This window comes from Trachypithecus francoisi, unplaced genomic scaffold (genome assembly GCF_009764315.1).
Source record: "Trachypithecus francoisi isolate TF-2019V2 unplaced genomic scaffold, Tfra_2.0 Lachesis_group1, whole genome shotgun sequence".
Classification (NCBI taxonomy): domain Eukaryota; kingdom Metazoa; phylum Chordata; class Mammalia; order Primates; family Cercopithecidae; genus Trachypithecus; species Trachypithecus francoisi.
In genome coordinates, this window is record NW_022681454.1 from 8,673,010 (window position 1) to 8,700,184 (window position 27,175).

Here is a 27,175-nt window from a genome sequence, read left to right on the forward strand (position 1 = left end):
TTCAGTTCCACTGAGAGTTGCTAACAGCATGGCTTTGGGGATTTGCCATCAAGTTGGAATCAGGATACTATAGTAGTAATGTCATAGGATAGCCCCGCTCAGCCTGATTTTATACTGAACAGGGAGTTATTAGACAGCTGAACTTGAAACGGCAGTCTCTCTTGCAGGTTTCAGAAAAAAGTTAAGGTCATAGAATTTCTCAGTTTTAGTGTCCCTGCTTAACATCTCTTAAGCCTTTCGGCATTTGTGGCTATGAGATTCTAATTTAGATGCTGGGAGAGCCGGCATAAACATTTATAGCACTTGGCTATTTTTTGCTTAATTTATCCAGATTTCATGATGTTCCACAAAAGTGTGCCTGGCACTCTACTGTGTGAATGAGTTTGAGAGTTGTGGGTCTATAGGGGGTGGCAGTAATTGCAAGACAATTGTAATAATGGTAGCAGCGACTGTATCTTTTTTTTTTTTAATTTTGAGACAGAGTCTCACTGTCGCCCAGGTTGGAGTACAGTGGCATGATATCAGTTCACTGCAACCTCTGCCTCCCAGGTTCAAGTGATTCTTGTGACTCAGACTCCTGAGTAGCTGGAGGCAAGGGCATACCACCACACCCAGCTAATGTTTGTATTTTTGGTAGAGACGGGATTTTGCCATGCTGGTCAGGCTGGTCTTGAACTCGTGGCCTCAGGTGATCTGCCGGCCTCGGCCTCCCAAATTGCTGGGATTACAGGCATGAGCCACCGTGCCCGGCCTAGCTACTGTATCTTGGGGGCTCTTTGTGCCAGGTGCTGTGTCGGTTTCTGAATGTCAGGTTTGCTTCCTGGCGCATCATAGCACCCAGGCTAGGATTCCAGATGTGGCTGTTCTTTCCCTCACAGCTGGGCACTCTGCTCACTGTTGCCAATCTTGAAAGGCTGATAGTTTCTCTCCTTTGTCTTTTCTTTATTTTTTATTATTATTATTATTTATATTTTTGAGAAAGAGTTTCGCTCTTTTGCCTAGGCTGGAGTGCAATGGCGTGGTCCCAGCTTGCTGCAACCTCTGCCTCCCGGGTTCAAGTGGTTCTCAAGTGGCTCCCGAGTAGCTGAGGTTACAGGCACGCACCACCACGCCCAGTTAATTTTGTATTTTTAGTAAGGATGGGGTTTCTCCATGTTGGTCAGGCTGGTCTCAAACTCCTGACCTCAGGTGATCCACTTGCCTCAGCCTCTCAAAGTGTTGAGATTACAGGCGTGAGCCACCGTGCCCGGCTGCCTTTGTGTTTTTTAACTTGAGGGTCAGCAAGTATTTTCAGGAGTTGACATGGTGGTGTTAGGGTGATGTCCAAAGGGATATTACAGCATCCAAGCATCCAACTGACTCACCCTTGTGTGTGGGGACTCATCCTCCAGGGACAACCTTATAACACTGATTTTCTCTTTTTTCTTTTCTTTTTTTTTTTTTTTTTTTTTTTTTGAGATGGAGCTTCACTCTTGTTGCCTAGGCTGGAGTGCAATGGCGCAATCTTGGCTCACTGCAGCCTCCACCTCCCAGGTTCATCCATCCATCATCCATCCGTCCATCATCCATCATCCATCATCCATCCATCTGTCCATTCATCCATCCATCATTCACTCATCCTTTTATCATCCATCCATTCACCCGTCTATCCATCCATTCACCTGTTCGTCCATCCATCCGTCCATTCATCCTTCCATCATCCATCCATTCACCTGTTCATCCTTCCATCCATCCATCATCCATCCATCCATCCATCCATCCATCATCCATCCATCCACCCATCCATCCATCCATCATCCATCCATCCTTCCATCATCCATCCTTCCATCATCCATCCTTTCACCCATCCATCCATTCACCTCTTCGTCCATCCATCCATCATTCATCCATCCACCACCACCAATCTACCTATTAATCCATCCCTCCATTCATCTATCTGTCCATTTGTTTATCCATACATTTGTCTATCCACCCGTCTATCCATATGTACATACATCATCTACCCTCCACCCATCCATACATTATCTACCCACCCATACATGCATACATACATACACACATCATTCCAACCATCCATCCACCCACCCATCCATCCATTCATCTGTCCATCCATCCGTCTGTCCATCTATCCATCCATCCATCCATGCATCCATCCATCCATTCATCCATCCATCCAGGCATCCATCTATCCACACACCCATCCATCCATCCATGTATCTATACATCTGCTCATCCATTCATCCATCCATCCATCCACTCATTCCTAAGCCACTGCTGAGCACCAGTTGTATGCCTTTTCCCTCCCTCCAACTGGTTCCTTCATATCCTCCCCCAGTAGCCAGCATCTTCTCCCTGAGGGCAGAGGCGTGGCCCCTCACAGTGCCCAGCACCTGCTGGTATACAGCACATGCTCAAATAATGTGGCCACTCAGTTAACACACAGAAGAACTTGCTCCAAGTGACACGTGGCACATCTCCTTACAAAATGCATCTATCATAGCAGCTGTTTTCAGAGGCTTTCCCAAACAGAGTGTGATCTGGAACAAACTGAAGCCCGCGAGCCTGGTGAAGCTTTCATTATTGAGCACCTGCTGTATACCTCCTTGAGCTGAGGAGAGAGATCAAGAGCTCATGGCCAAGAGGGGACCAGGCCCACCCACAAACACTGTTGATGTGCGGCCCTGAGCTGTGGCAGGGATGTGGCAATGCAGAAGGGAGCCAGGGGATGGGCTCCCAGCAATCTAGGGGCCATGGAGACTGGTTTGAGTACAGGTGCAGTGGGCTAGGGCTAGCCCTGGTGGTAGGATTCACAGGTGTCAGCCTCCTGGGCTGCAGCTGCTCAGTCACCTCCTGGCATTCAGGAGCATCAGTTCATTGTCCTCATGCCAGTGGTGGGGGCAGCCCTAATGCACAGGGTCTGAAAAATGCTCAGGTGTACTTGCAGTGTGTGAGAGGAAGGAGGCTGGTGAAGGTGGGCGTGGCCACCTTGCCAGGTGTGGGTCTTGAGGAAACTTCTGCCTCCTTTCAGGTGGCACAGAATGTGGCCCTGTACACAGGCGACCCCAACCTGGGGCTGGAGCTGTTTGAGGCAGCTGGAGACATCTTCTTCAATGAGGCCTGGAAGCAGAAGAAAGCCGTGTCCTTCTACCGGGTGAGCTGGCCTGTGGGCTGATGTGGGTGGGCCTCAGGGGGGCACCTGGAGGGCTGAGGCACAGGTGTGGCAGGGCAGAGGCCTCCCACCTGGAGGCAGGGCCATCCATGCCCATGCTTAGTTTTCCAGTGGTCTCACCAGGAATGATATTGACCATGCCCCCTGCCGGGGACAAACGCTTGGGGCCTGGACATGGCAATGGCCCTACCCTTGCCTAGTGGTCTCACCAGGAATGATATTGACCGTGCCCCTGCCCGGGACAAACGCTTGGGCCTGTACATGACAATGGCCCTACCCTTGTACCTGATGATCTTAAGCAACCATGAGCGGGAAGTCCTGTCCCCATCTTACAGATGAGGACACTGAGGCTCAGAGAGGCACAGGGACATGTCAAAGGACACATAGCATGTCAGTGCGAGGCCCAGGGCCAGGGCCCGAGTCTGCCTGCACCCCGAAGCGGGGACGGCTTCTCCCTTCCTCTGAGCTCATGGTATGGCTCAGCCCTGGGCACAGATAAATGTGGTGTTTTTAGAGCAGAGAGGAGTGCTGGCTCCCCCCAGTCAGACCCCCAGTGCCCAGGTGGGAGAGGCTGGTCTGAGGCTGCCGGGTGTAGCTGGATGGGCCTCAGGTGACTCTTCAGTCCCCAACTTGGGTGTCTGAACTGTGCGTTATCCCAGAGCACAGAGCTGTGTCAAGGTCCAGGGGTAGCTGGTGCATGGGAAGCTCCAAGCACATGTTTGAGCTCTGAGGAGGGCACTGGGCAAGGTGGGTGCTGCGGGAAGCCTAACCCCACCTGCCTGTGCGGTAGGACCAGGCCCTGCCCCTGGCAGTGACTACGGGCAACCGCAAGGCGGAGTTGTGGCTGTGCAACAAGCTGGTGGCACTGCTGGCTATGCTGGAGGAGCCCCAGGAGGGCTTGGAGTTTGCCCACATGGCCCTAGCACTCAGCATCACTCTGGGTAGGTCCCCTGAGCCCCCGCCCTGCCAGGACCCACACTTTGCCAGAGCCCAACCTCCAGGTCTGCAGGGCAGGAGCTGAAACAGCTGCGGGATTTTCCTGGTCTCCTGTCCAGGCAGGCAGATCTGCCCAGCTGGCTTTCCCATCCGGCCATGGGGCTCAGCCCGAGGTCTCTCACGCAGTGCAGAGCTCCCTTCCTGGCTGAGCTCTGCTTCCTCTGCCTCTTCCCGCTGCTGACAAGGGCCGTGCAGTGTGCCATCTGCCTTCCAGACATGCCAGGCATCTCGTTGGTCCCTGTATGTGCCAGGTTGAGTGGCACATTCCCTTTCTCTTGTGCCCTTCCCACCCTCATCAACCACACGGCTCTCTGGCTGATGAAATCCCAGTTCCCCTTCCAGTAGCCTGCTCCTTAAGGCCAGGCATCCCCTGGTGCTGTGCCAGGATCATCTGTCCTCCTCCAGAGATAGGGAACGCTGGGCAGACTGCATGCCCCAGCGCCTTGTGCCCTGGGGTCCAGTATGCAGTAGGTGTGCAGCTGTGCGGGAATACATCGAATGCCGGCTCCACGGCACTCACCCTGAAAAGGGGAGGACATCAGAGACAGCCTAGGTGGGTTTGCGCATCTGTGGGGGGACCTGGAGCTCAGGCATGCAGTGACTCCCCAAGGTAGGGGCTCTGATCATGACACACCCAGGAGGAGTCAGATGTCACGTCTGTGGGTTGCCTGGAGCCAGGGTGCCCGGGAGCACCTGGACTGCATGGCTTTTGGGCTCCCCTGGTTAAAACCAGTGAGCAAAGGCAGGTGGCTATGTGTAGGCACAGAATTGGGCCATCCAAGTCCGACTTTGCCAAAGCCTCACAGTAGACGGGGCAGGCCTTATTAGTTCTGCTTTGCAGATGGGAAAGTGAGTCTGGGAACCTGGAAGGGACTGGCCAGAGCTGCCCAGGTGACCACAGGTGCCTGGAGGCAAGCCAGGTGTTGCTCGGGGTCTGCATACCTGCTCCTGAGGGGCCTGTGCCTGACTGCCCCAGGGAGCCACGTCTTCACACCTGCCCCTTTGGCCTGCACCCCAGGGGACCGGCTGAACGAGCGCGTGGCCTACCACCGGCTGGCCACCCTGCACCACCAGCTGGGCCACGGCAAGCTGGCGGAGCACTTCTACCTCAAGGCCCTGTAGCTCTGCAACTCGCCGCTGGAGTTCGACGAGGAGACCCTCTACTGTGTGAACGTGTACCTGGTGCTCGGTGACATCATCTTCTACGACCTGAAGGTGGGTGGGGAGGGGCAGGGCTCTGGGTGTTCCCAGCCCCCTTGGAGTGGGATCCCCACCCAGACCCCAGGGGTCTGGGTTCCAGCCTTCCTTAGGAATGGCCCAGTGGCTTCCCTGGAGCTCTGCACCCAGCTGGAGGAGCCGCAAGGTTAGCAGATACAACCCAGCTCCCAAGCTGGCCAGGCCCCACCCTCAAGAACTCAGTCTCAACCAGGGAGGCTGACACATGAGCGGGCAATGGTGGCCTCTGAGTAAAGAAGGGGGATTGTAGTCAGGGGGGCCCTCCTGGAGGAGGTGACACCAAAGCTGAGTCTTGACAGTCAAGTGTCAAGTTGCATTTAACTAAGAAAACAGGGTCGGGAGAAGGACATTTCGGAGGACGGCATCATCCTCACATTGAATCCACATTGTAAGATCCAACCCAAATCCCGGCGCCTCCTCTAGGAAGCCTGCCCAGGGTGCCAGCCTGCACCGAGCAACTCCTTCCTGGAGTCCCGAGACACCTTGAATCTTCACATCACCCAGGAAGGGTGGGGTGGGGCCGGTGTCTTACCATCTGCTTCACAGACAGGGAAACCCCAGTGCAGGGCAGGTGCAGTGGGGCCGGGCCCCAGCCAGCCAGGCTGAGGCCTTGCTGGGTCGGGTCTGTCTCGAGGGGAGGTGCTGGGACCTGTGCTCCCTCTGCCCCCAGCCCTGCAGGGGTGGACAGCTGGGACTGGCAGACTCAGACCTGGAGCTGGGGTGTCTCCACCCTTCTGCCCAGCAGGTGCCCACCCCTCCTAGCATTGCACCGGCACCGCGTTAGTGCTCCTTATGGGCTGAGGAGCCAGGGCGCTCCAGTCCAGGGACCGAGATCTTAGGGGCCTTAGAACAACATGAGGAGCTGGGGCAGCCCTAAGACCCCGCCCCGTAACCCCCACCTCAGGCCTGGGGCTGCCTGGGAGGTCCCCGCCCAGTGCTGGCAACACCTGGTGGTCAGAAGCGGTCCCTGTGGACTCCCAAGTCCCAGCCAGACAGGGAGGTGCCAGGTGTCAGGCCTAGAGGGACGCTGCTCACGGCCCAGGGGCTCGCCTGGGACCCAGGGGACGGGCCTCCCAGAAGGGGCCTTTATCTCTCTTGGTCAAGCCTGCCGCCCACTCTGCCTGCCCAGGAGCAAGGAAAGGGCCAAGTAGTACCTGAGAGGCCAAAGTCCACGGTTGGGGTCGAGGGGCAGAGGCCTCCTTCACCGGCTACCCCTGCACAACCCTCTGGGCCTCATGGTGACTATGCTGTCAGCGCAGGCCAGCTTCCCACAGGGAGGTCCCCTCGGAATTCCCCAAGGGCGGTTGTCTTTCCAAGGCCACACCCTCCTCCTTGTATAGGAGGCTCTGGACCCAGGGCCCAGAGGAGTGGGAGAGAAAGCCGGGCTGGATGGGGCCTGGAAGGCTGGCAGAGAGGCAGGGGTAAATGGGCATCCTTGCAGATTGCCTCTAAAATGGGGTCCCCTTTAGTCTACATGTGAGAGTGAGCCCTGGAATAGGGTGGATTAGGTGTGTCCTGGCTCAGCCTGCCACTCACTAGCTGCTCACTAGCTGCTGTACACACTACAGGCACACGCAAATGTGCATAGGCACACGCACACTCAGGCACACACACTCAGGCACACACACACAGGTACACGCACACACAGGCACACACAGATGCACACACGCACAGGCACACACACACAGGTACACGCACACACAGGCGTGCACACACAGGCACACACAGATGCACACACGCACAGGCACACACACAGGTACACGCACACACAGGCGTGCACACACAGGCACACACAGATGCACACACGCACAGGCACACGCACACTCAGGCACACACACACACTCAGGCACACAAACACAGAGGCACAGGCACCCACACAGGCACAGTCACACGCACACACAGCCACACACACAGGCACAGGCACACATACACAGGCACAGGCACACAGGCACAGGCGCACACACAGGCGTGCACAGACCCACACGCACACAGGCACACACACAGAGACACGCACACACAGGCACACACACACAGGCACACACACAGGCACAGGCACACACAGGCGCGCACACAGGCACACACACACGGACACGCACACACAGTCACACACACAGACACGCACACACAGTCACACACACAGGCACAGGCACACAGGCACAGGCACACACACAGACACACACACAGACCCACGTGCACACAGGCACACACACAGGGACACGCACACACAGGCACACACAGGGACACGCACACACAGGCACACACAGGCACACACACACAGGCACACACAGGCACACACAGGAACACACACACACAGGCACACACATACAGGCACACACCCACAGGCACACACACAGGCGCGCACACAGACCCACGCACACACAGGCACACACACAGGAACACACACACACAGGCACCACACACAGACACACGCGCGCACACAGGCACACACACACAGGCACACACAGAGACATATGCTTTGGCTGGCTCCTTCCTGTTTCGTTGGGATGTCCCTACCCCTTCAGGAAGCCCTTGCCTCCCACCCCCGACTGAGTCTGGGGCCTCCTGGGCTCCCCACAGGCTCCTGGGCTTCCCTCTGCCACAGCCCAGGCCACCCTGTGTGGTCAGTGTTCACTCCCAGGTCCCCCAGACTGGGAGCTGGGAGCAAGGACGTTAGGCTCAGCCATGCACCCAGCACAGAGTCCAGTGTTCGGCTGGGCCAGGGGGGCATCGGATGAGCAGTGGCGGTGACTCGGGGACTTCTCACGCCCCTGCTGCGTGTGTGGGGCGGGGCAATGAGGGAATGGACTGCTGCATCTTGGACTTTGTCCTTGGCCCTGGGAGCCATCTTGAGATGGTAAAGGGGGACAGGCCAGGCATGGGCCTTAGAGAGGTCCCTTGGGTGACCCCCATGTGGAGGAGGCGCCTGGGGAGAAGTTGGGTGGGGGATGGGAGGGTCAAGGAGGAGGTCTGGGAGGTGGCACCCTAACCCAGGGATGGTGAGTTTGAGCCAAAGATGCATTGAAAACGGGAGTGGATGTCGGCCGGGCGCGGTGGCTCAAGCCTGTAATCCCAGCACTTTGGGAGGCCGAGACGGGCGGATCACGAGGTCAGAAGATCGAGACCATCCTGGCTAATACGGTGAAACCCCGTCTCTACTAAAAATACAAAAACTAGCCGGGCGAGGTGGCGGGCGCCTGTAGTCCCAGCTACTCGGGAGGCTGAGGCAGGAGAATGGCGGAAACCCGGGAGGCGGAGCTTGCAGTGAGCTGAGATCCGGCCACTGCACTCCAGCCCGGGCGACAGAGCTAGACTCCGCCTCAAAAAAAAAAAAAAAAAGAAAACGGGAGTGGATGTCTTGGGAGTCACACTCTGTCAATATTTCAGGGAACATTGCCAGAGAGGACACCCGTGAGATGGTTTTGTACCTGGCCTGGCCCGTGGAGGGCCTGGAAATGGTCAGCATGGACAGGGGCCAGAGGAGAGCCTGAGTCACTCAATGCTGTGCCCCTGCTGTGGCTTGGAGCCACGGGTCCTGCATGGAACTCTCAGAGCAGGCAGGATCTGCCCTGACCTCAGCCCATGGGGAAAGCAGCCACTGCCTGCAGAGAGGGTGGGACTGGGGCAGGAGGCTTGGGATGAGTGGGGTATAGGGACAGGAAGGCTTCCAGGGGTGTCAGGGTCGTCCCCATCTCCTGCAGCTGAGACCACAGCAGTGTCACAGGCTTCAGGGCTCATGGGGTGAGCCAGCATTGGCTGGACATGTGGAATGACCTGGAGACAGGAAAGGCCTCTGGGAGGACAGGCTCTGAGTCCCCCTTTTGCTGAGCATGGCCTGTCCCCTTCGGGACCCGTTTGATGCAGCCGGGTACTACCAGCTGGCACTGGCAGCCACCGTGGACCTGGGCAACAAGAAAGCACAGCTGAAGATCTACACACGGCTGGCCACCATCTACCACAGCTTCCTCCTAGACCGCGAGAAGTCGCTCTTCTTCTACCAGAAGGCCAGGACCTTCGCCACGGAGCTCAATGTCTGCAGGGTCAACCTGTGGGTGGGCCCCTGGTTGGCCCCCAGCCACCCTCGCTGAGGACAGCGTCCGAGGTAGTGGGTTTTGTGCAAGGAGGATGGTCTGCCTCTCCTGGTGTCTCCCATGGCTCATTTTCTGGGAAATGGAGGCATGAAAGCAGGGTTCAAATAGCAATAAATGTTTTTTGTTTTTGTTTTTTGCAATAACATACCGAAGTCCCCAGGGCATCCTTCCCTGGTGTGCTTCCGGGGTGTGTCTAGGGGCCAGCTCCTTCCCTGGTGGCAGCCCTCTGATCTTGGGGATGAGAAGGACCCTGAATCCAACAGACCTGGGCCAGGTCACCATGAGCCTCGGTTTCCTTGGCGGCCAGAGGGGAGATGGTGGTGGAACTCCCTGGGCAGCTCCCTGCTCAGAGCTTTTGCTGTAGGTCTCGTGCCACCCTTGCTTTTAATCTTCAGGCCACTGTGCCCGGATGTGGGGGCTGCTAGTGCCCCTGTTCGCCATTGAAGAAATAGAGGCACAGAGAGGTTAGGCGTCTGGCCCACCATCACACAACAGGCAGGGGCGGAGACGCAGAGCCCAGTACACTGACCACCACACCACCCTGCCAGTCTGCTGCCAGGAAGGTGTCCCCCATTAGGACCCAAGGTCAGCTCCTGGACCTCTCTTGTGGTGTCAGGAGAGCCACAGGCCAGTGAGGGTGGCCCCGAGGATCCCTCACTCAGTGTCCTCTGCTCCCAGACTTGGCTGGGCCGAGCCTGGCCAGTCCCACCTCTGGCCACTGGTCAGCCCTGCGGGAAGTGAGATGCAGGGATGTACACAGACCGCCTGTGTCGACGCTGCTGCCCAGTGTTGAAAGTCTTATCTGGGCTGCCCCCCAGCCGTCCCCACATACCCCTCCCCTTCCGGCCCCGGGCCCTCATCCCAGTCCCAGGAATCCCAGGTTTTCCTTCTTGGAATCTCTTGGCCCAGGGAACACGGCTCACACGGTGTCTTTGCCAGTTTACGGCAAGGAAACCGAGGTTCAGAGACTACGGGTGTCCCACGTGATTCTCACATACACTGCACTCTCCCGCCAAACCCAAGATGGCCACGAGAGTGACCTCTGGTTGTCCTCGCGGCTCATTATGTGCTAACTACAATGTGTTAGCTGCTAAAAGACACTCCCACCAGCGCCACGACAGTTTACAGATGCCGTGGCAACATCTGGAGGTTCCCTACATGATCTCAGAAGGGAGGGCAGAAACTCTCAGTTCTGGGAATTGCCCACCCCTTTCCTGAAACACTCATGAACAGTCCAACCCTTGTTTAGCGTATGATCAAGAAATAACCATGAAAATGGGCAACCAGCAGCCTTTGGGGCACTCTACCGCCTCCTGGGTTCAAGCAATTCTCCTACCTCAGCCTTCGTCGTAGCTGGGATTACAGGCACCTGCCACCACACCCAGCTAATTTTTTGTATTTTAGTGGAGACAGGGTTTTCCCATGTTGGACCAGGCTGGTCTCGAACTTCTCACCTCAGGTGATCCACCTGCCTCAGCATCCCAAAGTTATGGGATTACAAGAGTGAGCCACTGCGCCCGGCCAGAGTAGCCATTCTTATATTCCTTTTCTTTCCTAATAAACTTGCTTTCACTTTATGGACTCGCCCCGAATTCTTTCTTCTGTGAGATCCAAGAAACCTCTCTTGGGGTCTGGATCGGGACCCCTTTCCAGTAACAAACTTGCTTAACCTCTCAGACCCTTCGTCTCTTCATCTGTAACCAAAGACAAAGCCTCCCCCAAGGTTCCAACAGTGAGGAGAGAACGCATGGGAAACGAGGGGCACAGCGTTGGTGTGCAGAACCAGTATCACAGACTGGGTGGCAAGCCACTGTCATACTGGAAGTAATATGCTCTCCCCCACAAGTTACGAGGAACAATATCACAGGGGGGTGTGTACCTTCTCCAGTAGTGGGAGTAGTATCATCATCTCTTCCTTTAGATGACAGGAACAATATCACAGGGTGGGTGTACACCCCGTGTGTTTTTGGAAGCAATGTCATTCTCTCTTCTTCTAGGTTTTACGATTCATATCACAGGCGGGGTGTACACCCCTTCTTATATTGGATGGAATCTCAACCTCTTTCAACCTGTATCTTTAGAACAATATCCCATGGGGGTTATACATCTCTTCAATATTGGTGGTAAGACTATCTTCTCCTTTCTTGGATATAAGAAACAGTATCACAGGAGGGTGTACACCCCTTGCAACATTGGTAGTAATATCTCCTTTCCCCTGTGGTTATTAAGGACAAAATCCCAGGGTGGCTGTACAGTTCCTACTTTATTGGGAGTAATATCATCCACTCACCCCCTGGATAAGAGGAACCATGTCACTGAAGAGGTGTCCACCCCCTTCGATACTGTCAGCCATGTCATCTTCTTCCCGCCTGGATATTAGGAATGACACCCCAGGGGTATCGTCCAGCATCTTTCCCGCTGGATATTAGGAACTATATCACAGGTGTGTGTGCGCCTTCTGGGATAGTGGGAGTAAGGGTTGCTTTAAGTTAGGAGGGACTCCCACGTACCCAACCCATCTGTGTAAATTTCTTCCTTCAGAGTTCTTCAAATCAGCATCACCATTGTTAAAGGTCTCACACATGGTAATAATTGTGCTACAGGGTTTTACAAACATGAAGTTTATGTTTGACTGAATTAACCTCCTTGCTGTGGCACAAGGGGGCCATAGGTGTTTTCACCAATTACGAAGCGGGTTCACTGTGCAGTGGCTACCAACTTTTCTGAGTACAATGAGACCAAACACATTCAAACATAAATTCCATGAAGTGAATTTATTACTTACAAATAGCAAACAAAAGACAACAGAAGTCTAGGATTCAATATGAACCGCTACCACAAGATCAGGAAGGCTACCCAGAGCAGATGGATGGAGTTTTGACTGTAAACGCTTCACTTGCACTACAACTGAGGGACCCCAGAAAGCAGCCCACCTTGGGTTTTCTCCCAGGATGTGGTTTGCTGGACACAAGCGTTAAAGGCCATTCTGTTTCGAGCAGGGACTCTAACAGAGCCTGGGCTGTTCTGACCAATGTCACCTGATTATCAGGATATTGCATTCCCAGCATATCATACAGGTATCTTGAGAACTACCAGTAAGAAAGGGAGGAAAATGGCCCTGCACCCTTAAAACTGAAGGATCAGGATATTTGTTGTGACAGAGGCACAGACAGTAGCGACAGAGTGTTCTTGTGAGCCATGTACTAGTTCTCTTGACTGGAGCATGGCACCTGACTGCTTTTCTCTTCCCTTTCAATGGAAACTGTTTCAGAATGTTTTGAATATTTTGAGTTTCTACATCTATAGAGTTGCAGCACATGATCGCTGGCAGTGTAGACTCTCTGCATGGTTAAAGGAAAGAGTTCAGGAGCCCATCAAGCCACATTGGTGGAGACCACCTAATCCTCCAGAGAGTGCCACTCCAGCTTCCTGGGGTTAGCTCCACATGCAGTAAGGCCATTATGTCTAAGGCCGGCAAGACTTGCAGTCTGAAGATTCGATTTTTGACATGCTAAGCAGCAGTGATCAGAAAATCCCACACACTGGCCAGGAATTTTTCAATGCAAGCAGCTCAGACGCTTCTTCATATGCTTCGGTAGGGGCTAATATCAAACTCTTTCTTCCCATTGTCTTTACTCATCCGTGCCTGAACCATGAGGCACCATAGATGTACACCTCATTAGGAGGGTGTATGGGACAGCAGCAAGGGGAGCAGCAGCACAAGAAACAAACAAGGCCACTACTTCTGCCTACATAATAACTATTGTCTTGGAGTGTACAATAATTAATAATGTTCACATGGCTGCCCTCAGCATACAGAGATGGTGACCAGAGTAGGTGCAGGGACTACAGAGATACAGCCTGATTCTTGCTAATTAGGACTTAAGTGTTGGCTTATGTGCTGTGCTTTTGTGCATTAATAAGCCAGGGCCTCAAAACTGCGTGCTAAGCACAGGCCAAATGTCATGCTGGGGTGCAGTTAAACATTCATGTCTAGGAGGTGAGAGCATTTTAGTGTGGGAGAAGATGACAACACCTGAAGACCACAAAACACTGTGCAGACCAAAGGGAAGGCCCATCGTCAGCTCACGGTTCTGACCCAGGTGCTGATGTGTTACAGAACCGTCAGCCGACAGCAGGTAGGTCAAGTTCAGCAGGTGTCCTGCATGAGGGCTGGTCCATTCCTTTTGTGTTGCATTGCCAATTGTTTCAATAGCGTCTCATGCACCCCACTGGTGAGGAAGGAATTAGCACCCTACGTTTACTGGCACTGTTAAACACATAACATCTATTACTAAACAGATAAGCCAGACATCAGTTATTAATTACATATAGGAGGATGGTGTAAGCTCCCACAGGCCCAAACAGGGATTAACTTGGGAGCAGAGAGTGGTATCGCATTTAAAAAGTTAGGATGTTCCTTTTTTTTTTTTTGAGACAGAATCTTGCTCTGTCACCCTTGCTGGGGTACAGGGGTGTGATCTCAGCTCACTACAAGCTCCGTCTCCTGGGTTCACGCCATTCTCCTGCCTCAGCCTCCCCAGAAGCTGGGACTACAGGCGCCCACCACCACACCCGGCTAATTTTTTGTATTTTTAGTAGAGATGGGGTTTCACTGTGTTAGCCAGGATGGTCTCGATCTCCTGACCTCGTGATCCGCCCACCTCGGCCTCCCTAAATGCTGGGATTACAGGCATGAGCCACCACGCCCAGCCAAGGAATCTCCTTTGTTCCTACAGGAGTATATGATTGGTTTGTCTGTTGGCTGGTAGGGAACTGAATCATGTGACACTGACTGGTAAGCCTGTAATACTGTAAAATACAATATATAAATTATAATATCATAATGGTGTAATACTATCTACCACAGTACCAAAGTCATCGATGAAAAGCCCAACGCTATCATATGTGACTGAGATTGAATGCTTCCTCCCTCAGATTGGTTACAACGTATTGTCCTACCACAGTTCTCTCTCCTTCATTCAAAGTGAACGATCCAAATAACAGACAAAAATAATAAAGAATAAAGGGCAACAGATGCAAAGAACTCACGAGATGATACTCTATGGTAAAGTTTATGTACTTAGGAATTAATACCAACTCATTATTAGCAAAAAATAAACATCTTTACATCAAGAGTAGTTTTTCCTTTAAAAAAAAGAGGTGGAATGTGTATAATGGACAAGGGATAATCAAAATTTGCCCAATGAGGCTAGTAAGACAATCCCAACAATTCACAATCATTATTCACTGGTCCATTAATCACAGGACAATACATACAAATGAAACTTACCTGGCCAGGAGTGGTGGCTCATGCCTGTAATCTCAGCACTTTCGGAGGCCGAGGCGGGCAAATCATGAGGTCAGGAGTTCAAGACCAGCCTAGCCAACATGGCGAAACCCTGTCTCTACTAAAAATACAAAGAATTAGCTGGACATAGTGGCGGGCTCCTGCAGTCCCAGCTACTCAGGAGGCTGAGGCAGGAGAATTGCTTAAACCCAGGAGGTGGAGGTTGCAGTGAGCCGAGATCGCACCACTGCACTCCAGCCTGGGCAACAGAGTGAGATTCCATCTCAAAAAAAATAAATAATGAAATAAAAAAATTAAACTTACCTACATATTAGAAAAACATCAAAAGTCAACCATGAATCCAGCACATTATCAAATGAATAGACAAAAATTCTACCAACAAACTTAAGAAAATATCATTATCTGTGAAACTCAAGTACTACTGCTTAAAGAGCATTGACAGAACTCTCACCTCAAGGTTTCCCTGCCAAACAAGGTGAAATGCATACTCAAGACTCTTTAAGAATGAGCCACTGATAAAAACAACATACTTGTAACTTGTGTAACATTTCATACTTTTTTCAAGCACTGCACGATAGTTAATTTGCATCAGACTTTCCAAATGAGAAAAGCTTCACTTATAGAACTTCTTTCCGGTGGGAATTTTCACATGACTTTTCAAGTAAATGTGAAAACTGAAAATATTCTTGCAGTTTCTAAACTATTAGAGTTTTAATCCTGTGTACGTTCTTGTATTTACAAGGTCCAGCCAGCTACAGTGTGCATTTTCATATGTGCTTGAGTGGGTGTGAGAGAAATGAAACATTCCCACATTCTGGACATTCATAGGGTTTTTCTCAGGAATGAGCTGATGTCTTCAAATGGAACGAACACAACTGGAGGTCTTACCACAAATTTATATTCAAAAGGCTTTTCTCTACTCTGAGTCCTCCCAAATCTTCAAAAACAGGAAAATCTGAAGGCTTGACCACATTTCCTACATTCTTAAGATTTCCCTGCAGTGTGAGCTCTTTCATGTTTATGAGAGAATGGGAAAGAGTAAATGTTTTACCACATTTCTTACATTCAAGGGGCTTTATTTTTTTTGAGACGCAGTCTCACTCTGTCGCCAGGCTGGAGTGCAGTGGTACAATCTCGGCTCACTGCAGCCTCCGCCTCCTGGGTTCAAGTGATTCTCCTGCCTCAGCCTCCTGAGTAGCTGGGATTACAAGCATATGCTACCACACCCAGCTAATTTTTGTATTTTTAGTAGAGATGAGGTTTCACCATGTTGGCCAGGATGGTCTCGATCTCCTGACTTCGTGATCTGCATGCACAGGGCTTCCCCCCAACCCCCCATGGCTTTTTATGTCCTTGAAAAAGAACTAAGACAACTGAAATGTGCCACCATGCCCAGCTTTTCCTTTTTCTTTTTTTTTTGAGAGGGAGTCTCGCTCTGTCACCCAGGCTGGAGTGCAGTGCTGCAATCTCGGCTCACTGCAAGCTCCGCCTCCTGGGTTCACGCCATTCTCCTGCCTCAGCCTCCCGAGTAGCTGGCGTGAGCCACCGCGCCTGGCATTATTTTATTTTTTGTAGAGACAGGGTTTCACCATGTTGCCCAGATTGTTTCACATTGTTTTAATCCAGGCTGGTTATGAACTCCTGGGCTCAAGCAATACACACAATTTGGCCTCCCAAAGTGCTGGGATTATAGGCTGAGTCACTACACCCAGTATCTATATCATGACTTCTTTCATGGTGAGTCAGGTGACTGGAAGGAGTGTAGGCTTTACCGCATCTCTTACATTCATAGAGTTTTTTTCCAGTATGAATTCTTTCGTGGAGGTGAAGGGAACTGAGACGACTGAAGGCTTGGTCACATTGTTTACGTTCGTAGGCTTTCTCTCCAGTTTGAGTACTTCTATGGTTACAAAAGGAACTCAAAAGACTAAAGGCTTTGCCACATTGTTTACATTCATAGGGTCTCTCTCCAGTATGAATGCTTCCATGGTCACGAAGGGAAGCGGAACAGCTGAAGGCTTTATCACATTTGGTACATTTATAGGATCTTTCTCCAGTGTGAGTCCTGGTCTCTGGTGCCCAAGGCGGGGCTCCCCGTAATTTCTACATATAATCCAGTGAAGGAACACCAGAGCGTGGAAAGCTGAGGACGACCGACAAAGAACTCACGAGTAGGTTTTCACTTCAAGCTCTAGGGTAAGTCGGGCGCTCCGGGAATTCCAGGGAAACCTCGGGAAAGTGTGGGTCAGGCTGAGAGTAAGTTCGCTAATTACTTAAGCCTTGTGCGGCAGTTACTGCGCCGCGGAGGGGTAATTGTGAGGACCCAAAATCTCACATCTTTGTTCCATCTGGTAGACAAGTATTCTCCTTGGTTTCCGGAATATGGAACCTTGAATGTAAAAGATTGGGACAAGGTCGGATCAGACTTAAAACGAGCACAACAAGAGGGCCACGATATTCCCGTCTCTGCTTGGTCTGTGTGGTCGGCAATTAAAACAGCACTGGAGCCCTTGCCCACTGAGCGGGAGAAGGGAGAGTTTCAGGATGCCATAGGAAAGTTGAATAATCAGGAGTCTAATTATCAGCTAAGTGAACCATGACAGTCTAGTTTAAAAAAGGGCGAGAAACCGGAAGGTATGTATGCTAACTTATAAAGGAAAACAGTGCCACCTACTGCGCCTTTAGGGGAAGGTCTGGAATGGCCACCCCCAGGCCAGCCTTAGGAATTTTTGGAAGGGGAGCCTGAGACAGGCCTTGCCGCTCGCATTGTTGCAGGCCCCGCCAGTAACTATGGCGAAGGGAAGCTTCAGGCTTGTCCAACAGCCGATTAGGATGCGGGAATGATCCAGGCTTGCCCACCTGTTAATTATGGTAGAGGAATGCTGGGAGCTGGTCCAAATACAAATGATGGCACAGGGACAATCCAGGCATCCATTCACCAGGCACAAGAAATGGGGGATTTGAATGCTTGGCAGTTTCTGGTAATTCTTTCACCAGCTGAGGAGCCCAGAGAACTTGCTCAAAGCATGCTGGGAGCCATTTCCTTTTAAAATATTAAAAGACTTAAAGCAAGCAATTGGACAAGATGGGCCAAATTCTCCTTATGTTCATTCCTTGTTACAATGTGTGGCTTATAACACGCTGAATACCTACAGATTGGGAGGCAGTAGCCCGATCCACCCTGTCCTCCTCTGAATTTCTCCAGTTTAAAACCTGGTGGACGGATGCAGCAACAAATCAGGCACGCAGAAATGCTCAAGCCCAACGTCCCCTTAATGTCACATCTGATCAATTGCTTGGAAGCAGACAGGCATGGGGTACTCTAAATCAACGGATGGTAATGGGTGATGAGGCTGTTGATCAGCTCAGAACTACATGCCTAAGAGCCTGAGAAAAAATTCACGACCTTGCTACTGCTTATCCTTCTTTTCACACAGTTCAACAGGGTCCAAGGGAGCCTTATCCAGATTCTATCGCCCGTTTGCAGGATGCAGCTCAAAAGGCTATTTCAGATTCTCGTGACAAGACAGTGATCGTTCAGCTGCTTGCTCATGAAGATGCTAATACAGAATGTCAGGCAGCAATTAGACCTATTAAGGGAAAGGCAGATCTAAATGAGGAAAAAACTTTAAGTGAATACATTAAAGCCTGCGATGGCATGGGGGGGCACCTCAGCCATCGCGGGGGGTGCCTCACCCCACTGCAATGTGGATCTTAACAGCGAGGGGGAGAGAGGGGTTGCTATTACTCCCCATTATGATGTGGATCGTAATAATTACTCCCCCCTGCAATGTGTGTCCATTATTAGCAGTCTCTTTTGTTCAGGATATTAGGAACAATTTCACAGGTTGTGTGTACACAGTCTGTGATAGGAGAACGAACACCATCCTCTGCACCTCCGGATATTAGGAACCATATCACACATGGGTGTATACTTTTTGGGAGATTTCGGGTAATGTTGTCCTGTGTTTCCCTGAACAATCAGAGACATATCACAGGGCGGCTGTACACCCACTACTCTCTTGGCAGGAACTTCATACTTTACCTACTGGAAATTAGGAGCAATAACACAGACTAGGTGTCAAGCTACTGTCATATTGGAAGTAATATCATGCTCTCCCCCACAAGTTATGAGGAACAATATCACAGGGGGGTGTGTACATTCTCCAGTAGTGGGAGTAGTATCATCATCTCTTCCTTTAGATGACAGGAACAATATCACAGGGTGGGTGTACACCCCATGTGTTTTTGGAAGGAATGTCATTCTCTCTTCTTCTAAGTTTTACAATTCACATCGCAGGCGGGGTGTACACCCCTTGTTATATTGGACGGAATCTCAATCCTCTTTCAACTTGTATCTCATCCTCTTTCAACTTGTATCTTTAGAACAATATCCCGTAGGGGCTGTACATCTCTTCAATATTGGTAGTAATGCCATCTTCTCCTTTCCTGGATATCAGAAACAAGATCACAGGAGGGGTGTACACGCCTTGCAATATTGATAGTAATATCACCTCTCCTCTGTGGTTATTAAGGACAAAATCTCAGGGTGGCTGTACGGTTCCTACTTTATTGGGAGTAATATCATCCATTCACCCCCTGGATATCAGGAACCATATCACAGAAGAGTTGTCCACCCCCTTCGATACTGTCAGCCATGTCATCTTCTTCCTGCCTGGATATTAGGAACGATACCCCGGGGTTGGGGGCGGTGTACACCCACTGCTATATCGAAAGTAAAATCAGCCTCTTTCCCGCCGGATATTAGGAACTATATCACAGGTGTGTGTGCACCTTCTGGGATAGTGGGAGTACTATCAGCCTCCACCCTGCTGCATATTAGGAACAATATATGGGGGGCAGGGTGGTTACACCCCCTGCAATATTGAGAGCAATATTCTTCTCTTTCCCCTGTACAGTAGGAACTACCTCACAGGGATCTGTACACCTTCTGTGATACTGGGATTAATGTTATCCTCTCCCCCACTGAATGTCAAAAACAGTATCACAGAAGGGTGTACACCCCCTGCGATATGGCCAGTAGTATCATTGTCTCTACCTTTGGATACTAGGAACAACATCACAGAGGGTGTGTACACTCCCCTGCAATATTGGGCATAATGTTATCCTCTCTTCCCCTGGATATTAGGAACGATATCCCTGGTGGTGGGAGGTGGAGTACATTAAGAACAATTTCACTGGGTGGGTGTATACCCCCTGCAATATTGGATGTAGCATCATCCTCTCTTCCCTAGGATATTAAGACCAATATCACAGGAGGGGTGCACAGTCACAGCTTGCAGGACCCCAAGGAGCCCTCCTTCTGCTTGGAAGCTGAAGACAACTAGGAGGACCCAGAGGCCCTGAGCTCTCTGCTGCTGTTCCTGAATGCCCCCGGGTACAAGGCCAGCTTCCACGGCCTGTACAATGTGATGCTGCCATGGCTGAGCAGCGTGTTCTGCAGCTTTAGCGACGAGGAGGAGCTGACTGGGCACCTGGCACAGGCCTCCTCATGGCCCTGGCCAGGCTCTGCTTCCTCCTGGGGCGGCTGTGCAGCAGGAGGCTCAAGCTGTCCCAGGCCCAGGTGTACTTTGAGGAAGCACTGGGGGCCCTGGAGGGCAGTTTCGGGGACCTGTTTCTGGTGGTGGCTGTGTACGCCAACCTGGCCAGCGTTTACCAGAAGCAGAAGAATCGGGAGAAGTATACACAGGTGGTTCCCAAAGCCATGGCCCTGCTTCTGGGGATGCCCAGCCACATCTGCAGCACCGAGGCGGAGGGGGAGCTCCTGCAGCTGGCGCTGCGGCAGGCGGTGGGTGGCCAGAGCCTGCAGGCCGAGGCCCGGGTCTGCTTCCTGCTGGCCAGGCACCACGTGCACTCAAGCAGCCCGAGGAGGCCCTGCCCTTCCTAGAGCGGCTGCTGCTTTTGCACAGGGACTCGGGAGCCCCAGAGGCTGCGTGGCTCTCAGACTGCTACCTACTCCTGGCTCACACCTATAGCCGCAAGTGCCTGCCCCACCTGGTGCTGAGCTGTGTCAAGGTGGCCTCATTGAGGACACAGGACTCGCTGGCCGGCTCGCTGAGGAGCGTGAACCTGGTGCTCCAGAACGCCCTCCAGCCCCACAGCCTCCCCACCCAGACTTCCCACTACCTCAGGCGAGTGCTGGCCTCCCTAACCCCGGGCACAGGCCAGGCGCTGCGCGGCCTTCTCCACGCCAGCCTGGCCCAGCTGTACAGCCATCATGGCTACCACGGCCCGGCCGTCACCTTCATGACGCAGGCAGTGGAAGCCAGTGCTGTTGCCGGAGTCCGTGCCATTGTGGACCGCCTGGTGGCCCTGGCCTGGCTGCACGTGCTTCATGGGCAGAGCCCGGTGGCCCTGGACATCGTGCAGTCTGTCCAGGATGCAGTGGTGGCCAGCGAGGACCAGGAGGGCGTGAATGCCAACATGGTGGCCGTAGCTCTGAAGAGGACGGGCCGGACGAGGCAGGCAGCACAGGGCTACTACCGTGCCCTACGGGCGGCTCGGGACCTGGGCCAGCGGAGGAACCAGGCAGTGGTGCTGGCCAACTTCGGGGCCCTGTGTCTGCACGCGGGTGCCAGCAGGCTGGCCCAGCACTACCTCCTGGAGGCCGTGCGGCTGTTCTCGAGGCTGCTCTGCGGGGAGTGTGGCCGGGACTTCACCCATGTGTTCCTGCAGCTGGGTCACCTCTGCACCCGCCAGGGCCCAGCCCAGCAGGGCAAGGGCTACTAGGAGTGGGCCCTTCTGGTTGCCGTGGAGATGGACCATGTGGAGAGTGAGTGCCCTGGTTCCTCCTGTGCGCCTTCCGGGGCCACTCAGGTCAGGGCACACCTGGGGTTTGTGATTTAGAAACAAGTGGTGGTTTTTCCACCATTGAAAGTGCTGAGTCATGGCCAACAGCAGATGTTGGCAAGCACCCTGGAGACAGGCGGTTCCCACACAGGGCCAGGCCCTCTGTGCCCTACTGGGGCAGCCAGCTCTTCCTGGTTTGCCCAGGGACCATCCTGCCTTGAGCACTGAAAGTCCTGCATGCTGGGAATCCCCAGACATAACCCTGGGATCAAGGCAGGCTCTGCTGAGCTGGGACTTGGGGCTCCTGCATGAGCCAGGCCCTGAACGCCGGTTCTCGTGCCCGTGTTATCTGCTTGGTATCTTGGCAGCCCTGTGCACCTGTCATCCCACTTCACAGAGGACACAGGGGCGGGTGATTGCCCAAAGTCGCAGAGCAGTTCATGCAAAAGCAGCTCGTTGTGCAGAGTGTGCCAGGCCCCACCCACAAATGGGGCTTGTGGGGTCCTTGGGTGGCAGGGGCTGAGCATGGGAATGTGAACTTCAGGCCAGAGAAGCCACAAAAGGGTGAGTGGCGTGATGGTGGGGCAGCACTTGGCCCCGGGTTAGGGAAGCCTCTTTAGTCTGGGACCAGAGGGTTGAGAGGATTTAGTCAAGTAGTAGGTGGTGGGTGAGGGGCTGGTGGTGGGGGAGGGGCTGGTGGTGTAACCTGTGTGAAGGCCCAGGGGTGAGCGAGTAGGGGTGAGTGAGCGGGGAGGAGTGGGGTGTGAGTAGTGGGGTGTGAGTGGTGGTGAGTGAGTAGGGGTGAGTGAGCGGGGGTGTGATGGGGGTGAGTGAGCGGGAGTGTGAGCAGGGATGAGTGGGGTGTGAGCAGGGGTGAGTGAGCAGGGCTTATGCAGGGAAGTGCACAGTTGGGAGTGGGTGGGTTGGGTGCTGGATGGTGAGAAGCTGTTCTCGAGAGCTAAGCAGGGCCTGGGGTCTCAGGCTGTGGCTTGGCCTTTTCCCCAAGAGCACTGGGGAGCCATGGAGTGCTATAGAACAGTCACTGCAGACTGAGCAGTGAGCGGACAGTAGGTGGGCAGGGCTGTCCGAAATCTAGGCCACAGAGGATAGATGAGGAATTTGAGTCCAGGGAAATTGCCGAGACAAGCGATACTGTTGTGGGTCCCCTCTGCCTTGCAGCGCTTTGTTCATCCTCCCAGGATGGATGTCATGGCATAGTGAGACCACTCAGAGGTGCCTCCTGTGGCCTGGCCCAGAGCCCCAGGGGCTGTGGCCAAATCTGCCCATTTCCCAGCACAGGCCTGGCACTACTCCTGGCCCTAGGAGGGATGAGATTTTGGAAAGGACCATGTGAAGGGGCCCCGGTCCCACACATCTGCCCAAGGAGGGGTGGGGTTTCAGACCCAGGCTTCTTCCCCAGGGGCATTCTCTGACTGAAAGGAGACCCTCCAGGAACCCAGCGCCCCAGCCCCCACTGCTGCCTCCGGCCTCCGGTGGCTCCTGGCACAATAGCCCGTGGCACCTCCTCCTACGAGGCCCTCCCCGGGGTGCTGGGGGATTCAGACTTGGAAATGCAGGCCAGGGAATAGAGATCATGCTTCCCTGTCTCCCCAACCCACGCTGAACAGTCGAGGAGACCGAGGGCAGGGCTGATGCCCCACATGCTTACTTGGGGTCATTTTTGAGTCACTTTTGGTAATTTGTGTCTTTCTAGGAGTTTGGCTGCTGGGTCTAGATGGTCTGATTTGTTGGTGTACAATTGTTCGTAGCGTTTTCATGGAATCCTTTTATTTCTGTCAGGTCGGCAATAATGTTTCCTCTTTCATTTCTGATTTTAGAAACTCTGATTTTAGATTTTTTATTTTTTATTTATTTATTTTTATTAGAGATGGGGTCTCATCATGTTCCCCCAGGCTGGTCTTGAATGCTGGCCTCAAGCGATCCTTCCACCTCAGCCTCACAAAGTGCTGGGATGACAGGCGTGAGCCATGGTGCTCAGTCTCTCATTTTAGGTGTTTGTGGCCCGTCTTTCTTTTCTTGGTCAGTCTGGTGAAAGATTTGTCAATTTTGTTATTATTTTCAAAAAACCCACTTTTGGTTCTGTTGATTATCTCTTTTGTTTTTCCATTCTCTGTATTTTTACTTTGCATTTCTACTCTCATGTTTATTATTCTCTTCCTTTTGTTCACTTTGGGTTTAGCTCATTCTTTTTCTAGTTTCTCAAGGTGGAAGGTTAGGTTTTTGATTTGAGATTTTTCTTCTTTCTTTGAATGTAGACATTTACAGTGATAAATTTTCCTTTCAGCACTGCCTTAGCTGCATCTTGGAATTTTTGATATGCCATGCTTTTTTTTTCTTTTTTCTTTTTTTTAAAGACAGAGTTTTGCTCTATTGCCCAGGTTGGAGTGCAATTTTGGCTCACTGCAACTTCTACCCAGGTTCAAGCCATTCTCATGCCTCAGCCTCTCAAGTAGCTGGGATTACAGACGTGCATCACCACACCCGGCTAATTTTTGTATTTTTTGTAGAGATGGGGTTTCACCATGTTTCTCAGGCTGGTCTCAAGCTCCTGGACTCAAGTGATCCTCCCGCCTCGGCCTCCCACAGTGCTGGGATGACAAGCGTGGGCCACCACGCTGGCCCGGGCTGTGCATTTGTTTGCATTCTTCTTAAATTAGTTTTCAGTTTCCCTGACGGTCTTTTCTTTGGCTCACTGGTTGTTTAGGAGTGTGCAATTTCCACGTATTTTTGAATTTCCCACGTTTCCTTCACTGTTGATTTCCAGTTTCATGCCAGTACAGCTGAAGAACACCTCTGCTTTGGTCTCAGTCCTTCTCCATTCACTGAGGCTCGTTTTGTGGCCTGGCACGTGGTCTGTCGTGGGGAATGTCCCGTGGGCGCTCGAGAGGACTGTGTATTCAGCTGTTGTTGGGTGATGTGTGTGACAGATGTCCATTTGGTGTACCTGGTTTCCGGTGTTAATCTCTGGAATGTTTTTGACACTAGAAAATCAGAAGCTTTCCACCGTTCCCAGCACCCTGGTTTTGGGAGAGGCCAATGAGCCTGTGGGTTTGGAGCATGGTTACGTGAGAGAAGCATGTGTGGGAACGCCAGGGGCCAGCTTTGAACCCCATTCCCCCAACATGATGCTGTGTGTGGCAGACATGACGCTTGGCTTTGCTCTCTCAGGGTTCCATCTGCGACAGGGGCTACTTGTGCCCCTGGCCTCATCAGCTCAGGCTGAAGGCGGCCCTGGTTCTGGCCAGAGGGGCTTTGTGAAACAGAAATAGATGACCTGGTGCAGGGGCCGAGCCTGGCCAGGACCTCGGCCCTGGGGGTTGTAAAGGCCAGCCTCTACCATGAGCATCTGCACCAAGCTGTGCCCATGTCACGGTGTGCTCGGCGGGTGCCCTTGCACGGGTGCATGGCCTGTCTGCGCTCAGGCTCCCCGCCTATGGGGCCCAGGCTCACAGAGGTGTGAAAGAGACAAGCACAGCGCAGGGGCCTCCGAGCCCAGCCAGCCTTGCTTCGATGCTGGGAGGTTGACGTCTTCTTTTTTGTCTTCTGCCCAGGCCAGCTGTGGGCCATCCAGCGGCTGTGCTACTTCTACAGCGCTGTCATGCCCAGCGAGGCCCAGTGTGTCATCTACCACGAGCTCCAGCTCTCCCTGGCCTGCAAGGTGGCCAACAAGGTGCTGGAGGGGCAGCTCCTGGAGACCATCAGTCAGCTCTACCTGTCCCTGGGCACCGAGTGGTGAGGGCTGGCTTTGCAGTGGTGGGGGCGGGGAGGGGGGCAAAGGGGGCGGGGGAGCAAGGCAGGGAGGGGGGCACAGGGAAGCTGGCCCAGGGCCCCAGCAGCCCCTCTCCTTGGGATCATTTGGTTCCTTGGCATCAGATGCTTTGAGCTGGTGGGCCTGGGGTCGTCCCAGGGCTGCTGATGGCCCGTGAGTCCCAGCTTGAGCCTCCCTTCTTGGGTGACACGTCTTCCCATCCCTGCCTGCACACCTCCCCAAAGGTCATCTCAACCCCAGCAGAGGCAGTACATGCATTCTTGGCTGTTCTTCCTACTATGGTGGTTTTGTCATCTGACCTCTGCCTGCCCCGAGTCTTCACTCCTGGCCTTCATCTGTCCCCTTAAATGTGACCACAGCAGACACCTGTGGCTTCTCTCCCACAGAAGACAGAGCCAGTTGTGTCACCTGCTTCCCTGGGGCAGGGTTTCAAAGTCTTACGTCCCATATGTTGCCCACTCGGCTTCCCCCGAGCATCCTGACCTGGTGGGGTAACCATGGCCCTGGCCACCCCACCCATAGGGCCCGGTGACATTGCTGCAGTCACACCCCCTCGAGTGTTGGACTTACTGAGAGAGCAGGGAAGGAGCCAGATTCCATGGGGACCCCGGAGACTGGCTCCAGTCTTGGCCTCAGGTTCACAGAAGGAAAATGGGCCAGTGTGCTACAGCCATGCTTCTCAAAGTGTGGTCCCTGGACCAGCAGAGCGGCATCCATGTCACCTAGGAGCTTGTGCCAAGTGGGAGTTCTAGGGCCTGCCCCAGGCCTGTGGAGCCGGAAGCTCTGGGGGCAGGGCCAGCAAGCTAGACAGACAGGCCTCCGGGTGACTGTGATGCCTGCACACCTTGAGAACCATCGGCCTAGATAGCCTCTGAACACTAACGGCTCCTGGTGCGTCTGGAGAAGACACAGGCCATGTCTGGGAGGCAGGGGAGATGGACTAGCACACTCCTCCTGCCACAGGGCAGCATGATGCTCGATTCCCTCAGAAGGATGTCCTTCATTTTTTCCATGCTGTGTGTGTTCACCCTGGCCCTCCCAGCAGCCTGGGAAGGGCAGAACACTGCACACACAAGAAGGCCGTTCCCAGTCCCCACATTCCAGATTCATCTGTCACTAGACCCACAGGAGGAGGCAGACTGGTTCCAGGAGGATGAGAGCCCTTGTTCTGACACCTGTGTCTGATTCCAGGGCCTACAAATCCGCTGTGGACTACACCAAACGAAGTCTGGGGATTTTCATTGACCTCCAGAAGAAAGAGAAGGAGGCGCATGCCTGGCTGCAAGCAGGGAAGATCTATTACATCCTGCGGCAGAGCGAGCTGGTGGACCTGTACATCCAGGTGAGTGGCAAGGGATGCAGGAGGGCCCCTGTGCTGTTCACTCTCTGTCCTTCCATCCATCCATTCATCCTTCCATCCATTCATCCTTCCATCATCTATTTACCTGTTCATCCTTCCATCCATCCATCCATCATCCATCCATCATCCATCCATCCGTCCATCCATCCACCCGCCATCCATCCATCCATCATCCATCCATCTCTTCATTCATCCATCCATCATTCATCCATCCTTTTATCTTCCATCTATTCACCCATCTATCCATCTGCCTGTCCATCTACCCATCCATTCATCCTTCCATCATCTGTTTACCTATTCATCCTTCCATCCATCCATCCATCATCCATCAATCGACCCATTCTTCCATCATCTACCGATCCACCTGTGGGTCCTTCCATCCATCCATCCATCATCCATCCATCCATCCATCCAT

The 27,175-nt window shown here is 53.0% G+C and overlaps 1 protein-coding gene and 1 pseudogene across 5 annotated transcripts; both read left to right on the top strand.

Moving 5' to 3' along the window:
* Positions 1-2,155: 2,155 nt before the first annotated feature.
* On the top strand, positions 2,156-9,758 carry LOC117085131. 4 transcript variants are annotated; one of them, XR_004437803.1, is made up of 4 exons: positions 2,156-3,151; positions 3,960-4,110; positions 5,142-5,380; positions 9,247-9,758. XR_004437803.1 is itself a non-coding variant. In XM_033213741.1 (3 exons), exons 1-3 carry the CDS (start codon positions 2,672-2,674, stop codon positions 5,285-5,287), a joined length of 777 nt encoding a protein of 258 aa, XP_033069632.1. In that variant the 5' UTR covers positions 2,156-2,671; the 3' UTR covers positions 5,288-6,150. The 4 variants fall into 4 exon arrangements, 1 of the variants encoding a protein (XP_033069632.1); XR_004437802.1 differs by lacking the exon at positions 9,247-9,758 and adding an exon at positions 9,100-9,211; XR_004437804.1 differs by lacking the exon at positions 9,247-9,758 and adding an exon at positions 9,100-9,207 and having other exon boundaries at positions 5,184-5,380.
* A 481-nt stretch (positions 9,759-10,239) lies between these two features.
* Positions 10,240-26,904, top strand: LOC117086267 (annotated as a pseudogene). Its single transcript, XR_004438258.1, has 4 exons — positions 10,240-10,369; positions 20,078-21,593; positions 25,183-25,363; positions 26,592-26,904. The product of XR_004438258.1 is annotated as an SH3 domain and tetratricopeptide repeat-containing protein 1-like (transcript).
* The last annotated feature ends 271 nt before the right edge of the window (positions 26,905-27,175 follow it).

Coding starts and splice junctions, on each gene's coding strand:
- LOC117085131 (XM_033213741.1), top strand. CDS start 2,672: ATGTGCGGCCCTGAGCTGTGGCAGGGATGTGGCAATGCAGAAGGGAGC. Junction 3,152..3,959: donor AAGCCGTGTCCTTCTACCGG/GTGAGCTGGCCT, acceptor CCTGTGCGGTAG/GACCAGGCCCTGCCCCTGGC. Junction 4,111..5,141: donor AGCACTCAGCATCACTCTGG/GTAGGTCCCCTG, acceptor TGACTGCCCCAG/GGAGCCACGTCTTCACACCT.